Source organism: Primulina tabacum, chromosome 4 (assembly GCF_025594145.1).
Source record: "Primulina tabacum isolate GXHZ01 chromosome 4, ASM2559414v2, whole genome shotgun sequence".
Taxonomy (NCBI): Eukaryota; Viridiplantae; Streptophyta; class Magnoliopsida; order Lamiales; family Gesneriaceae; genus Primulina; species Primulina tabacum.
The window spans coordinates 8330357-8347320 of NC_134553.1; the positions used below are offsets into that span (position 1 = coordinate 8330357).

At 34.4% G+C, this 16964-nt stretch overlaps 2 protein-coding genes and 1 long non-coding RNA gene across 7 annotated transcripts; 2 read left to right on the forward strand and 1 right to left on the reverse strand.

Annotated features, from left to right (window-relative positions):
* Positions 1-1121: 1121 nt before the first annotated feature.
* On the forward strand, positions 1122-7033 carry LOC142542978 (uncharacterized). Of its 5 annotated transcripts, none has more exons than XM_075649922.1 (5): positions 1122-1197; positions 5651-5772; positions 6171-6241; positions 6322-6408; positions 6504-7033. In XM_075649922.1, exons 2-5 carry the CDS (start codon positions 5664-5666, stop codon positions 6768-6770), a joined length of 534 nt encoding a protein of 177 aa, XP_075506037.1. In that variant the 5' UTR covers positions 1122-1197; positions 5651-5663; the 3' UTR covers positions 6771-7033. The 5 variants fall into 5 exon arrangements, with proteins under 5 accessions (XP_075506037.1, XP_075506041.1, XP_075506036.1 ...); XM_075649926.1 differs by lacking the exon at positions 1122-1197 and adding an exon at positions 4956-5104 and having other exon boundaries at positions 5657-5772; XM_075649921.1 differs by lacking the exon at positions 1122-1197 and adding an exon at positions 4989-5057 and having other exon boundaries at positions 5647-5772.
* Positions 7034-8153: 1120 nt separating this feature from the next.
* LOC142542979 (uncharacterized) lies at positions 8154-10803 on the forward strand. Its single transcript, XR_012819609.1, has 4 exons — positions 8154-8892; positions 9695-9802; positions 10125-10170; positions 10289-10803. It is a non-coding gene; the product is annotated as an uncharacterized LOC142542979 (long non-coding RNA).
* Positions 10804-12075: 1272 nt separating this feature from the next.
* LOC142542980 (uncharacterized) lies at positions 12076-16035 on the reverse strand. Its single transcript, XM_075649927.1, has 3 exons — positions 15530-16035; positions 13269-14854; positions 12076-12293 (listed from the first exon to the last, which is right to left on the reverse strand). Exons 1-2 carry the CDS (start codon positions 15877-15879, stop codon positions 13306-13308), a joined length of 1899 nt encoding a protein of 632 aa, XP_075506042.1. The 5' UTR covers positions 15880-16035; the 3' UTR covers positions 12076-12293; positions 13269-13305.
* Between the last annotated feature and the right edge of the window lie 929 nt (positions 16036-16964).

A 16964-nucleotide genomic window follows, 5' to 3' on the forward strand; every position in this document is an offset into this window, starting at 1 on the left:
ACCAAACATCCGGTGTCTTGACCTATCCGTTACAGACTGTGGCACTATCGCCAATTCACTATCTTGTGACAATGTGCAATGTGCCAGTGACAATTCCATCACTATCGGCACTTATGTCACAGTTATATATAACCGTCGCTAATTGTGACAGTTTCGCATAAACCGTCGCCCATCCAGATCGGCGACGGTTGATCAAAACCGTTGCTATTAACGACGGTTTAACTCAAAACCGTCGCTAATGGTGACGTGTTTGTAACAACTGTCGCTATGATATCATTAAAAATGATTAGAAAAATGCTGACTTTAGCTGTCATACAAAAATTGTATCAAAATAAACGAAAATTAAATTTTAATATATCAAAACAAAACTTTATTTTACGAAAACAAAAAAATTAAACAAGTTATAGGACCGAGAATATTATTTTTTTCTTAAATAATTTCATTTATTAATGGGGTAACATAAAAGGGAGACTATATTTTTTTGTTTTTTGTTGTACATTTTATGATTCAATTATGAATATAAAAATATATTATTAGTAAACTACCAAAAGGCACCAAGCTAGTGTAACAGAGAGCATTTCTTTTTCATTAAAAAGCAATTAAAGAGTGTAAATCATATGACATTAAATCCATTAAATATAATTTTGAAAAAAGGGTAAAACCCGGTCCAAAAAAAAAATTCATTGTTAATATTAGTAGATAAAAACTGTTGGATTAGCGACAGTTATAGGATACACCGTCGCTAATATACCGACGGTTTTATATAAACCGTCGCTAAATTAGCGGCGGTTTATATCCGTCTCCTAATATTTAAGCAACGGTTTCTCAATAACCGTCGCTATTGACGACAGTTTAATCAAAACTGTCGCTAACAGCGACGGTTATGAAAAAACCGTCGCCGATACAGTTTGGCGATGGTTTATCCAAAATGGTCGCTATAGGCGACGGTTTATCTTAAAACCGTTGCTAAGAGCGACGGATTCTGCTAAAACCTTCGCTTTGATTCTTTATATACCGAGCTTCGCGAACATTTTCGCGCGATTTTCGCCTTTCTTCTCTGATATTAACGGAAATCTATCAATTTTTTCACAGTTTCGATTTTTTTATATGGTACTAACATTTTTGCGTATTAATTTCGTAGATTTGCTCGTTGGTGTGATATTCCAGTGTTACTTTAATCTACATATATTCGTGCACGTAAGTTTTTTAAAGCGTTTTCTTTACAGAAAATTTAATATTTGATTTTTGTGTAGTAGTTTATTTATGAATTTTAGCATAGTAGATTATTAATTTTGTTAATCATTGTTTTTTACTAGGTTTATCTAGACCGTCGCTTCATTAAGTAACTGTTTTTTGTAAGATCGTCGGTGAATAAAGCGACAGTTTTTTAAATAAACCTCGCTAAATATAGCGACGGTGTTTGATAAAACGTTGCTATATATTGCGACGATTTTGTCAAAAACCGTCGCAATAAATTAGCGACAGTTATGATATAACCGTCGCTTAAATGAGCGACGATCTTTGTATACCGTCGCTAAACGACCATAAATTTAAAGATAGAAATATAATAATTATTTTTTAGCTTCAATTATTATAAAATTTGAGTTAAATGTTGAATGATGTAAAAATGTTTATCTCATCGTCCATGACAAACATTGGCTTAGGCCTTACGCTATGTTTGGTTCACATGATTAGGTTTTTATTGTTTCATTATCATACCGTAACTTAGACATGCTTAATGGGTCGGTTCGACCCAGAACTTGACTGGAACCGGAATCAGTTCGACCGTACGAGTTCCGAAACCACTCCGAATCCATTATTAAATGGATTGAGGCGATTTTTTAAAAAAAAAAACGGTTGAAACCGATTTGAAATTAAAAATAAAAAAAATTAAACAGCCATTGGCCCAACGACTAGAACCAAGTTGCAAATTATTTCCCTCACCCCCTCCAAATTAAAGTATAAATATGTGGTTATTTTTAACATTTTCCCAAAACAATCTCATTCTTCCAATTCTAAATTTCTTTGTTCTAAATATCATATTTGTTATTATTTTTTTACATATTTTCTACTTGCTATTATTTATTATACACTCACTAAATTTTATTTCAATGATGTCGACTTCAAATCATAATATCGATGGTGGTGATGGAGATGCACGGCGGCCGGGTGTGCATGCATTAGAATTTGGCTAAGATTTTGGATACATTATTGAATTTGATGACGTCGGACCCTTTGAGATCACTTCTAAATTTTAAAAACATGTACAAACGACTCTTTTGTAACATGTAGAATTTGGAAAAATAGATATTCTTACAAAACGAGGTGGTTCTGGTGGTACCAGAACTTTGAGAAAAGAGTTAGTCAAGATACATAAACTTGACTCTGATACCTTACAACCACTCGACAGAGAAATAACTCAACAAAAAAATAAATCATTTAACTAATTGATCTCCCACAAGCTAGCCTATCACATTTGTAGGCCCAATTTGAGTCTATAGACAAGAACTAAGGTTTGGATCTAGCTCTAAGTCGTAATGTCGGCCCATGAGATAGGTGGTGGAGGCAAGACAAGTTGGTTAAGTAAGTGCGAGCCATGGGATATGAGCCATAGGGCGTACCTGCTCATGTCCATAATTTAATTAAAAAAATTGTTCGGAACCGGTCCATCCACTACCGGTTTGTGTAGTGGATCGGATTGGTTCCAAGGTATATAACTTGTACCTTGGAACATGAACCGATTTGGATTGGAATGATTCTTACTAATTTTGACATTGGTGGATCCGGAACCAGACCGAACCCCATAACCAGTAAACATGCCAACCGTAACCTATGTTTGATTCATGTTTTGTAAACCGTAAGCCCGATAAAAGTCGGACTATACATGTAAGTGGATGATGATGTATCCCTTCCTCAAGGTGCGATACCATATCATTTGGATATTATAATAAAGTAGGCCTTTTGTCAAAATACCATCTATTAGGATCGAGTTATTGGTTAGAAGCGGGTGTTGAATAAACAATCACACTAGCTTGTCCGAAAATTTGGTTGGGTTAGCAACTTTGAATTTTGTAATTCTCGTCAATATCAGTTGGCTAATCAGATAAGTTTTGTACGAAAAGAAGCTAGAATGACATATTGAACACCAAAAAATTGTTAAGTAAGAAAGACCGTTGAGTTATCAATGGTAAACTGGATGAAATGTAAATAACACAAAAATGTTTCTGGATGTTCGCATATTTGAATAGCTCAGACGTCACCCCTTTTTTGAGAGAATGATATTATTAGAAGCTTTTGAAGATTACAGCTTTTGTAACAAATCGATTCAGTAGGACTTTATTATTGTCTAATTGAAACTCCTAGTTTAACTTACTTACCTAAGCAATATTGAAAAGTACAATAACTGTCGGTTTACAAGTAATTCGAAATGAAAATACTAAGCACAAATTGATTCTCAATTATATGATGTATAACTTAAGTGTGTGCTAAGAAATCTTGTAAGCAGTTGTTCTCTTGAAAGATTGAACACTTGAACTTATGCAATGAATCCAGAGAGCCTAACTGATTGATAAGTTCCTCTATTTATAGAATTTGATTTAATGGTCAGTAAAATCAAATTATATCCGTTCCAAATATAGTATTCGTTAATCTCGTCTTTATCCAGTTCATCGTCCTTGCTGACAATCGTACATTGTAGGTAGTACTTGAGTATTACTGACAAATCAGGTATTGTTGGTACGAAATACTTTATCCAATAATTCAGCTTTGTAACTCTGAGTAGTCCAACTGATTCTTCATATTCATTTACTCAACTATCTTTTAGTTCACTTGGTCTTCAGCTGATCAGTTCGATAGACTTTGATATTAACCTCCTATATACTATTCATTGTGTGGAAGCAATTTTTTTTTTTAACTTCACAATTATTTATTACCTTAATTTATGAATTTTATTTTGTTAACAATAATATTGCTACGTATTTCACAAAATCATTTCTGATAGAGCTAGTTCAAAATGAAAATGTTTACCTCAAACCATTAATTAATTTTCACCAATTTTTGCTAAAAATAATATGATTTTCAAATCTAGCTTTAATTGAATATATATTTAAAATAATATAATATATGTTTACTGTGATGCCTTGTTTTTTTTAAAATAATATAAAATATGTTTACTGTAATATATGTATTCCGATTTTATTACATCCAAGTTATTAATTCTACTGTGTACTCTCCACAAAACACTATTCAATTCATGAGTAGGTATCTTGTCAGACGGTCTCACGAATCTTTATTTATGAGACAGGTCAACTCTACCGATATTTACAATAAAAATAAATACTCTTAGCATAAAAAGTAATACTTTTTTTATAGATGACCCAAATAAGAGATTCGTCTCACAAAATACGACCCGTGAGACCGTCTCACACAAGTTTTTGCCTCTATTTATTTTTATAATATAAATGTCTTTTTTTTTTTACCGTTGGACTTATTGCACTTATAATTATATATATTTTTAAATCTGCATAATATAAATTACATTTTTCATAAAGCCTGTAAAATAATTAAGTAAAGAAAATCTAGTGTAAAACTTTTATTCTTATTAGTTTTTTATTATTAAAATTCAATGACAAAACAAATTGTTTACAAGTTTTAATTCAATTTCATTTAACGATTAATATAATGTATCCGAACTTATTTATGTAATATATCCCATTCAAATTATTCCAATATAGTCTTTTATAAATATTTAATTATTTATTATTTATTTTATAGGTGATTTAGTAATTATTAACATATGATGACGATAATTTGGTGATGATAATACAAATCAAAAAATTATTTTTTCGATTTAAAATCGTATCAAAAACCATATATTTTATCATAATATTTTTTTTATCACTCGTAGAGAAGTAATGATTGGCCCAATATCCGAATGAGTTATTGGGCTGCGATCATCATATTAGATTTAATGTATTGGGCCACAGTTCTAAAGCGGTGGCTGTCGGTGTGCGGCGGAAATAACGATCCGCTCAAGTTTCATGTATTTCGATTTTCAGGTTTAGTTTCAGATTTCTAGGTTTTGCCTTTCCGATGCTTCTTTCAGGTTTTCTGTGTACATATTTGGATTGTTAAAAAATCTCGCTGATAGCTTCACAAAGGGTTGTGTTTTTTTGTTAGGGTCTTGCCAGTTGGGGGAAAACATAATTGTAGTTGGAGACAAATGGTTTAAATTTGATAATTTAGGTGGGAAATTCAGCTTAAACTTGTTTCATGACATCCAATGTGATAAAACATGTGATTGGTTATGCTATATTTGATGGGAAAAAGGGTGAAACGTGACAAGTTGAAGTAGCAGAAGTTTTTTTTTTTTTTTTTACTTGGCTATTCACCGGTTCTTGTTTTCAATTTGGGGAATTGTCTCAGTGTGTGGTTCCTTCTTGTTCTTGTTCTTGTGCTATTCTACGAGAACTTCCTTTCGTTATGCATAATGTTATGGTATATTTACCATGAATCTTTTTGTGAGCAATTCATGGACGTTATTATGTTTTTTGTTTATTCAGTACATAACATTTTATATTTATTTGCTCTCGAATTATTTTGTTGAATTAGGCTGTTATTATTTTGTTTTCCTTTCACCTTTGCAAGTAAGAAGAAGGATATAAATGGCTAAGAAGGGGCAAGGAGGCAATGCACGATCTTCGGCCGCTGCTGAGGATTCCAAGGAACCAAAAGTGGATATCAAGTCTATCCTGAAAGATATTGAGTTTTTGGGTATTTCGAACATTTAATATTTTTGATTGATATTCCGATATAATGTTTGTTTCATGTAGTCTTTAAAATTTCTTAGAAAGTTGTTGCAACCTGACCGACCTCTTCGGCTTGAAGATGGTTCCCTTTTGTATTCTTGTTACGGCGATTTCACTTCTGTCGCATTTTATACGTTGGGGGAATCACTGCTTTGTTTGACACTGTTTTGATTTTGATTAATTAATGAAGATGTGTACTATTACCCCAGAAATTCGTTGTTTCAAATATTATGTGGTTCAACCTATTCTCTATTTCTCGAAACTGCAAACTAGACATTTAATAGATCCCAAATTGAGGGTGTTTTTGTTTCCAAAATATACACTGAATTAATGTTGTTACCTACTTACTTGAATGTACTTCAGAATCCTCTCATATGACATGGAAACAAAAGAAGGACTTGGAGAACAGGAAAGTAGTCTCTCTAGGTGGAAAGGTGACTTTGCTTGTCCTTGGGTTGTTGCTGCATAATTGAGCTTGGAATGTTCATATATTAACTATATGTTTCTTTAACAGCCCCCAAAGAGGCATCGGTTACCGCTTAGCGTGGCACGGGTTGCAATGAAGAAACAGAAGGAAAGAGAAGGAAAAATGCTTGAAGAGGTTACCGCCAACATTTTCTTCAGTTTTATCCCTGGCTGTGATTATGTAACATCGTGCTTTTCAACGATGACATTGCTAAGCAATTGTTATTTCAGAATGCCATCCTAAGAAGATTTGGAGTTTATACTAGCAGCAGTTCCACTAAAAAGGCAGTAGAGAGGCGTCAACCAGGGGACCGAGTGTTTAGGACAATTGAAGGTCACTTCAGAAATGGCGTCCTTGATGTCAACCACCTGCTACAACGTTCCACTCCTCGAGTTAATGACAAAGACATCAAGCATGCTATTGGTGAAGGGAATAAAAAGAAGGGCGGAAAAAAGGGCAAGGGTAAAGGAAAAGTTGGCGGTAGAAAACGACACTAAAATTCTCAGTAACTGCATGATCGCTAATCTGAAAAATGGAGAAGAATTTTCTCAGTCCACCATCGAAGGGAGCATTTAGCCTTGCTTTCCGGTTGAAAATGTCTGTTCAAGTTTTATTCTGCGTAGCAACCAGTACTTGATCTTGAAATTAGGTCTTAAATGTTATTTTATGTGTCCTAAACAAAGAGAGCATAACCATGAGAATCGTTTGAGCTTTTCATTTGTTAAGGTATTATATGGTGATGTCTTGAGAACGCTCATTTTGTTTTTCATTGTATGTATGTTCAAAAACCTTCATGTTCTGATCCCAAGATTTGGTGCCTTGGAATAAGCTATATCTCTGCCAAGGGTGAGTAAAACATTGATTCAATCGGTTATTCGATTGAATTCTGTTAATTTGGTTTGTCAGTGCGGAAGTGTGATTTTATTTTTAAAAAGAGCAAGTCTTTTGTGAGACGTTCTTACGAATCTATGGGCAACCATACCGATATTCACAGTAAAAAATAATACTCTTAGTAATATTTTTTCATGGGTGACTCAAATAAGATATTCGTCTCACAAAATATTTTATCCGTGAGATCGTTACATACAAGTTTTTGTCTTTTAAAAAAGCATCTGTTTGTTAGGTTTGGTTTCAGATTTTAGATTAAAAGTTAGGTTAAACTGAATGAATGGACTTTTATATATAGAAAAATGTAATATTATTAATTTTTTTAATAAAGTTTAGGAGACATAAATATTACAAAATTATAATAAATTTTACTAGACAATAGTAGTAAAAATAATTTATTTTAATAAATAAAATTTAAATTTATCTAATTCAATTTTTATGCTACATTATTTATTGAAATATATTTATTAGAAAAAATTATAAAAGTGTGGTTATGAAACAAAATAATTGATTTTTCATCGGTTTGGTTTTACTAATTAATCTGGGTCTGTTGAGATAAATTTGTTAAAAAAAAATTGGTTAGTTTGATTTTAAATTCTGTTTTAACCGGTACTTGTTCTTAATACCAACACCATTGGCTATTTAAATTTTTTTATTTAAGTCTTTCTGTTTGGTGGTGGACTTGTGGTCTTGTGGATTTAGGAAGAAAAAAACGAACATCGACTCGCCAAATGGGTTCATGTTTTCTGTTTCCATATTTCTTGATTTGATTTTTGTCAAAATTAGTTCGGTTTAATTCTAGTCTTGTTTATGTTTAGGATGGTTAAATAAACAATGAACATATTGCATACACTTGGGACATGCTTTGAAAATTTCATAAAATTAACATTTATTCTACAAAAATCTGAAAGTAAAAGGAACCGAAAAAAAAAAACTCGTATGCTTCAAGTCTCCATGATTTTATTTAAAAACAAAATTTGGAGAACTAAGGCCTACTACTTTGAAGGATCAAGCAGATATTTCTATTGAGAATTCATTGGAGAGCACTGAGCCTAAAAATTTGCCTTCCCCAACTGCCCACTTCCAAAGTCAATCAAAACATTAAAAATTTGTAGAAAAACTCGACCTTTTTGTTTCCTCTTCTGTTCATCTATGGCACTGTAAATTACTACAAGCTATTAATTATATAAATATTGATGGCATCAACTAAGTACCACTCTGCATCTTCTCCATTACTTGGCCATCTTATTCAAGAATCCTTCACCTCCACAACCAGGTATTTTATACCCTTTCAGTCGTATTTTCTTGTGTGTGTTTGTGCTGGGACAAAGTGGAACGAGAGTGACACTCGTCTTGTTAGAAATAATGCTTCAAATTGAATTTTTTTAAGCTCGAAGAGCTACTGATTAGTGATTATCCCGTTTGAGTCCTTTTTCTTTTCTTTTTTTTTTTTCGGGCTAAAGATTGAGTATTTAGTGTAATTTTATAGGAGGAGACATGGGGGAATGACATTGAGTTTAAAGTAAGCTAAGTTATCAGAGTCAAACGCTAAGAGTGCAAATCTTTCTGCAAGAAAGAAGGAGAGAGTCAAGCTCCCTGATTATGCTGATGCTTATGGTGGCAATATCATTTACCATATTAGTAAATTTTTTAGCCATCCTTCTGGGATTGAAGCAATCTTGAATAGAAGGGCCTTGCAGAGTTGTGAGTCCTTGATTCCAATGTTTATAGGTAATTCATTATTATATTTTCACTTCATTTTTCTTGATGTATGATGGACACATAAATTGAACGTCGTAAATGATAGCATTCTTGGGCTTGAAATGTGAAATTTCCTCATCCATTGGTAAGCAAGTGTTTGATGAAGTTCTGCAACAAGGGTGGTGAAATCTGTAATTTTAGTAACATTTGATAAGTGGATTGTGGAGAATTTCTCACCTTGAAGGGATGGACCCTTGATATTTGTTTGGGAGGGAATTATTGTACTTTCTTAAGGTGGAACTTATGGTATATTACATGTGAATTTGAACTATTTTCATTTGAGAGACCACCATCCTTGCATTTCTATTGAATCCATCTCAGGCATCACAAACTATTTTCTTTAGAATTTCTAATTTCACCGTAACCAAGTGACTGAAATATTGCTTAATATGACACCTCTCACTGTTACGTGATTCAAAAGTTACAACCTTTTTGTCCCTAATACAAGACTACGCACTATTGGTGTCTGTTTAGTAACCAAATTTATATGGAGTATCTTGACTAAAAAATAATGTTTTATTCGGAAAAGTTGTGAAACCAGTTTTCACTGTGTCCCCTCTTGAAATACCAAAATATATTGGTTAAAAAAACATTGAGTTAAGATTACATTTACTTTCACGCACAACTTGATTGATGGAGTATTAATACAGGTGTATCAGTGACTCCTATAAAACTTATTTTCTGACTAGTACCAGCAGATAAAATTGTGTCATGTTATTGCTAAGTCCCTTGCACAAAGATTGTTTCGATTAATGATATCAGATATACACAGGTGCATGCTGCCGCAGATTAAAATTTTCAATTTTGAGGTTGCACCGTTTTAGACTTGCAAGTGACTCCAACAAGTGAAGATTGCATATTTGAGATGTTGTCTTGCAAGGTAAGCATAGGATAATGAAACAGAAGTAGAATTGCCTTTTGGTTCATTAGTGGTTCCAAATTTATAGAAGAGTTCAGGCTCTAATATATTTTGGTTAATGCGCATTTTGTTGGGTAGCACCAACTGCCACTGTTGTCCTGTTTGACACAACAATCAAATCTCACTGTTTGAACTCCTGTATAGTTTAAAAAATTTGAATGGTAACAAGACCTCCGACTACATCTTTGAGTGCAGTGATAAGGATTTGTTCAATCTTGTGCTGCATATCTATTTGGTTGGAGTCATTTTTCTTTACATCATGTTGAACTTTTGTGGATTGCAGTTTGAGGGTTCTGATGTAATGGAACGCCAGAATGAACACTTCTCAGGTACATTTAATTTCGATAGTTTATAAATTTTGAGAAAACGGATCATACTCTTGTCGTTCTGCATCATAGTGATGTTCATTGGATTGGACCTCCACAATTTGTTTTCAAATCTTTGCAGCTTTCATGAGGAATCATATAAAATGGGAAACTAGTTGATGCTAGACCATATTTGGCCTTCGATGTGAAGTTAAATCTTGCCCTTTAGGTTGTTACTTGAGCTAATTTACTCTAATTTTATTATACCATTTTCATGCTAAAAAGGGCCATTTTATGAAGCTGATAATTGCAGGAAGCCTGCGGGCTGGATACATGTGTTCGTTGCATAGAGCCCAGTTATTTTATCACGAATCCTTGAGCTGGTTCTTTTATATTCTCATATTAATTTTGATGATTTGGTGCAGATATATACACAACCATTCACAATGCTGCCAGTATCAGCAGTTGAAAGTCCTGGAAATATTCACGTACAAAACAAATTGCATTTAATAAAGTTTTATCCTCCACTTTCACTTTACGTACAGCTCTAATATAATTTTTTATCCTTTCAACTTTAAACCCTTGTATTTATAGTCATACATTCACCTTAGCATTGTTTTGGCTTGATCTTTCACGAGTGAGAGTGGTATTAGTATGAGTGAGTCTCTTGGGAAGTTCTCATGGGTCAAACTACGTTCCGTCGTTTGATCTGGTTGACTACGTAGACCATACAAAAGTGATGTCAGATCCTAATGGGTATTATTATCTTTCCTGAGAACAAGGTCGGCAATATGAAAATAATAAGATTGATCTCTAAAGGATATGAGACAACATCAACAGATAGAAACGCACCTCTCCGGACTCATGGCCTGATATCCCGACCAGTTAACACCTAAATAGGTGCATTCTGCGCTGTCACGAGTATAATGAAATAAAATTGCATCTTGGCTAACAGCTATAACTTTTGGTCTAGTGGTGAGCGTTTGATTCTAACAATTGATATTAGAGCGAAGTAATGAATTCAAGTCTCCCAATAAATATATTTATATACTTCTTGGGGGATCTTGCGTTAAGCGTGTATGAGTGATGGTAGTACTAGGATGACTGACTTTCGGAGAAGTTCTCGTGCGTCAAGCCGCTGACGTTGTCCCACTTGATCTGGTTGGCTATGTGGACCGTAAAATAGTTACATCAACTCTAATGGGGAGAGAGACGACGATAAAGAAAATGTAAGATTGATATATAAGGACTATGAGACAACATCAGCACGTAATACGCACCTCTCCGAACTCATAGAACTAACAGCCCGAGGTATTAACATCCAAGTATGTGCACTCTACACTGCCATGATTATAAAAAATAAAGTAGCACCATGACTAACAGTTATAACTTTTAATCTAGTGATAAATGTTTGATCGTAACACATGCATATGTATTATATGGGAGAAATTCCTAAAATAAACTTGGTACTTTTTTATTTAAGAAAATGATGTGTATTTGAGAATATCATTTTCTTACATAAATAGTTGACCTACAAATAGTTGACCAACGTTAAAAAATAAAATATTCCTTTGTACGGGGCAGTTTTTATGTCCGAGCATTCACTATCATATAGATACATTTTACAAACGTTCGTAGTCACCTCCAACAGTGACTTTGAACTCTTCGATTTCAGGCCGCCTTGAAACTATCTAACATTAAAACTACAGGAGCAAATGATGTTAATTTTATAGGGAGCCAGTGATTAGAGGGTAAGACCATTTCTGTAAAGCAACAATTATATCTTTGAATTGCTATCGTGCTATAGTGATGCTACTAGTGAACACGATCCACTAGTTCTAAACAGCCGACAATTTTGTGGATCTTGTGAAGCACTGAAGAACCAACAAAGCTTAGAACTCCTTGAATAACAATGGATAAGACACTTGATAAGCAAAAAAAGGTAGGAACTCACAAAATGCAATACATTCGCAAACCAATTCATCATACATATCAAAGTCAACGCACGAACAAAAGCAAGCACTTCCTTACAAGCTCTTTTTACAGTAGAATTCAATACAGAACGATCCAAAAAATTTTGCCTGCACCAGGAGCAGATCTTAACTAGTTCACCACATGTACCAGCTACCATCACCAAGATAATTCCACTGCAGAGAAAATTAAATCGAATGTCAAACAATGCATTTTGTATCAACCATGTCCACAAGGAATTTGACTCGTCAATAATCAATGTTTCCATACTTTCAATAATAAATAGATTTCGTATTTTCTAAAATGAAACATAACTTGTCCGCAGACTATGCATTTTGTATTAAATCGAATGTCAAAACAAAGTGTTTTGTATCAAACCATATCCACGAGGAACTTGACTCATCAATAGTCGATGTCTCCGCACTTTCAATAATAAATAGATTTTGTACATATAACTTGTCCACAGACCATAACTCAAAATGCTGAACTGTTTACAATCAAGCGAGCGAACAGCTTATATGACCACTATATGGCCGAGTGAGTCAACAGCTTATATGACTACAAGTGGTAATTTAAAAAAATGCTATGATGGGCTCACAAAGCACACAGATCAAGAGAAAAATCGGAAGCAAAAAATAACACAAACTTGACAGTCTGTGCCCATGTTGGTCTTATAGATGACAACAGATACACGATCCTGTCCTAAGTGATTGAAACATAAAATAGAGAAAATTGCACTGCAAGCTAAAATCTTCATGATGAGTAGGCCTAAGTGAACAGGGTAATGGCTTTGCCACACCAGGAAATACTCCCTGTGAAAGATAGCCATTGGATCGGGGTGGATTCCACCTCCAGACATGGTCTAGATGGACAGTGGCTACATCGAGAGTTCTTCTCCCTGTGTAACATATATTTTGCCATTGAACAGTGTGGGAGTTGACTCATGAAATACCTATATGGCCAGATCAACTGCTGATGTTATTAGGATGTAAATCCAGTAATATTCAACTTCCTTTGGTGTGAACATTGAAACTCCACAAAAAATATAGTTAGCATAAAATCAAAAAATTCTGGCAAAGAAACTCAAATCTTAACACATAATTTCAAGATTCGCAAATAAATGTGCAAGATGCAGCAGAAATTAAATTTACCGTCCTCGTCTCCAATTGCAAGACATATCGATCAGGACTACGACCGGTGTCTAGGCCTCCTATCATCATTCCGATTATCGTCATCTCTTCTTCCTGTAGAACGTGCATCATCATACCTAGCTCTCTTCAAAGTGTTCTCTCTCTCTCTCTCATCTTTTCTACTCCTGTGCTCCTCTTCCTCATCTTTTCCATGTTTTACCTGTTGGTGCTCTAACTTTTCCTCACGTTTTCTGCTTGAATCTTTACCTCCATCTCTGTCATGTTTATTTCCACGGAGGTCTTCTTCATCTCCCCATTCTCTTCTACTTCGTCCATAATATTCACGATAATGGTCATCTCTCTTATCGTCATTCCGTGATTCCTTCCTACTGCGTAGTGCATCCCCATGGTCATCAGTATCAAGGTTTTTTCCACTGTGTCTTGGTGGTCTTGAATATCTGGCATTATTCTCTTCCCTATATGATTTATTCTGTCTATCCAATTCAATCTCAGAACCCCCACTCCCCTTGTCTTTTGTTGGATATAACTTTTTTGCCTTCCCATCAGGTTGTCCATCCCATCTTCCCCGGTCACGTTCATCTCCAGATTCATCTTCCTTCGATTTATACAGTTGTTCCAATTTCTTAAATGTGTCGTCAGCTCTATTAGAATGCTTCTCCGTATCATCTTTTTTCGATCTGTCGTCATAGAGCTCATCATCAGAATCATGCCGCTTGCTCCTCGAAGGTCCTTTTAACCTCCGAGTCTTATTTTTTGGACCTTCATCAGAACTAACATCAGAGACCTGCTGCCTACTGTACCTAGGCTGGGTTCTCTTCTGACTATGGTGATTGCCTTCATCGGAACTATCATCATCATAAGAACTGCGACGTTTGCTTTTTGACTTTTTAGTCTTGTACCCACGGTCTTCATCAGAACTATAATCATCACGTCGTCTACGTTTTGAAGCATGCTTTAGCTTTGAACGATTGGGGCTGGAATCAGAACAGTTGTCATCATCTGAATCACAACGCTTATGAGCTTTTCCATAATGCTTGTCACGGTCAGACTCAGAACCAGAATCGGAACTATGCCCAGATTGAGATTCTGAACCAGAAGAATCACTGTTGTGTTTTACGGATTTTTTTTGTGTCCTTGATGTCTCTTCTCTCCTCTTGTGAACACCAATCTTAGAATCATCATCGGTAACTACTCTTCTACTGTCCTTTTTGGGTTTACTCTTTGCCTTTCTCCCACGCTTCTGGTCGCTGTCTGAGTCAGATGAATCATTATGTACCCCTCTGATTTTGTCCTCTCTCTGAAACTTGGGTTCAACCCTGCTAGATGTATCTGTCTTAAAAACCTTCTCAGTGTCATCCTTCTCATCTCTTACATTCTCTACATGATGCTTACGAATATCAGCAGTATTCTTTTTGTGAACATTTCTCGGTTCATCCTCATCATCATCCTCTTCAATGCTTGTGGCCATGGCATCATAGCGCTTCTTTTCTCTATCACCTTCAGATTCTATTCCAAGAGCAGCTTTTAGCGTTTCCATCTGTTTTTCCTTCAGTGCAGCAATCTGGTGAGTCTGCGTCTCTGAAACCCTAATTAACCAGAAAAAAATACACCCACACTAATTCAATACATAATTCAAAAGCTAATTGCCAAGATATAATGGTTTCCGAATAAATTCATGACAGCATTGGAGGACAAACCAGCATAAGCTCCATAAATATGTTCGAGCAAAATTTATTGTGGTTTATATGAAGATAACCAGCAAGGGCAACACCATAGTTAACTATGATACTCTGTTTGCAACAAATAATACACAGCCTCGCTCAAATTATTTATTTATGAAATGATCTTTCCACTCAGATTGAATCAATAACTTCCGTTCAGAAAACCATCTTATCAAAATAAGGTCCAACGGTCTTAATTGAAGCCTTCAAGATACGAAAAGTTTGCTTCTTGTTTCAATTTTAAACCTTTCCCAGAATGTCACACCAACTGATACCAGATGGCCAAATCCTTCAAACAAGCTTGTTGATTTTTACCATACAAATAAAGGGACACAAAAGGGGGGGAAACCTACTAAAATCGCAATTATTTTTACCTACTTCACAAAGATGTACGGATTTCATGCGAAATACCCAAGTTTAAACCTATACCATACCCAGTACTTCACGGTCTATATAATAGATTATTAGTATACTGAACCGAAAAAAATCATATCGGAAACAATTCTTATACGAAAAAAGGAAATCGAGAAAATTCAACACCTTTCCAGGATGACAGCTGAATTACTCCCTTCATCAACATTATCCTTAGCCTCAAGCGACTTCCTCGCCTCATCAAGCTTCTCCGCAATCTCCGCATCAGTGTAACCCTGATCGATCAGCTTCTCCTCCAACACAAGAAGCTTGAGTTGAATCTTACGCTTACGGTCGTGCTCCAATATATCCTTATTGGCTTTTCGGGATACTCCAGCCATTCCCTCACCCGATTCGAAGCCTTTGTTCGACTCCATAGCAACTTTGTTGGTCCTCGGCTTGATGAAGAACTTGTTGGTTTGGACATATCCATTGGTGCCAGAACCTCTCGCTGTCTGCAATCCTATTCCGTTGTACATATTTCGAGCTTCGGATTTTGAAGAAACTCCCCAATATCTGAATCGAGTGGATGAAAACCCTAACCCGAGAACCCAAAAATATCAATTTCCACAGGATAGAAAGGCTCAGAAAATGGGGATGAAATTTTAGGATTTAGGTCTAATTTTTATGAAGACGTTTTCCATTTCGATTTATGGGTTGGGCTTTTTATCAGTTTATCATGGGCCCGTAGACTCCAAAGAACAACAAAAAATTGCAATAAACCTACGCTAAAAAAATTTATATTTATTGAAAATGTGAAAAATATTTGTGTTGAAAATTATAATGTTGAATGTTGAAAATCAGGTAAAATTAGGTGTTGAATGTTGAAAATTAGTGTGTGATGATTTATGTAATGATGAAATTGTTTTTGGATTGTTTTCCAAAGAAATCCTATAAATAGGTCTCCATTTGTAAAGATTTGAGACAATTGAGTTGAGAGAAAAAATATTATAAAGTGTGTAGTTTGATAATTTTGAGAGTTTGAGATTTTTACTTTTTACCATAAATTTTTACTTTTTCATAACACGTTATCAGCACGAAGTTCTAAAAGTCCTCCATGTTTTTCCAAGCTCCAAAACAGAAGAAAAAGATAACAAAAGTAATAATAATTATTTTACTGTTTATTTATTTATTATGTATCTATTTAATATATAATATAATGTTATTCAGAAATAATAAAAATAAATTTTTCAAACACTTGTTATAAATCCTGAGATGATGTTAAGACGACATCCCACACTCCCGGTAAGCGATACGACAAGTATAAAAGCCTATAAGGTTTTTAAACAAAATAACTTATGACACCTCATTATAATAATGTGATATGATATACATAATTATTTAAACATGACTAATATTATATACATCATATTATTACCATAAAATTATACAAATACATACATTTATTTTTTTGTACACCAACGGTCATAAACGGTAACAAAACGGCTAGTTTCTGCCCTATAAATATGATCTCACAAACACATTCAATCACTTCAACTTTCTCTTCTTCTCTAAAAATTATTCTTCATCAAATTTTCGAAGAAAAAAGAAGATGTCTTTCTCA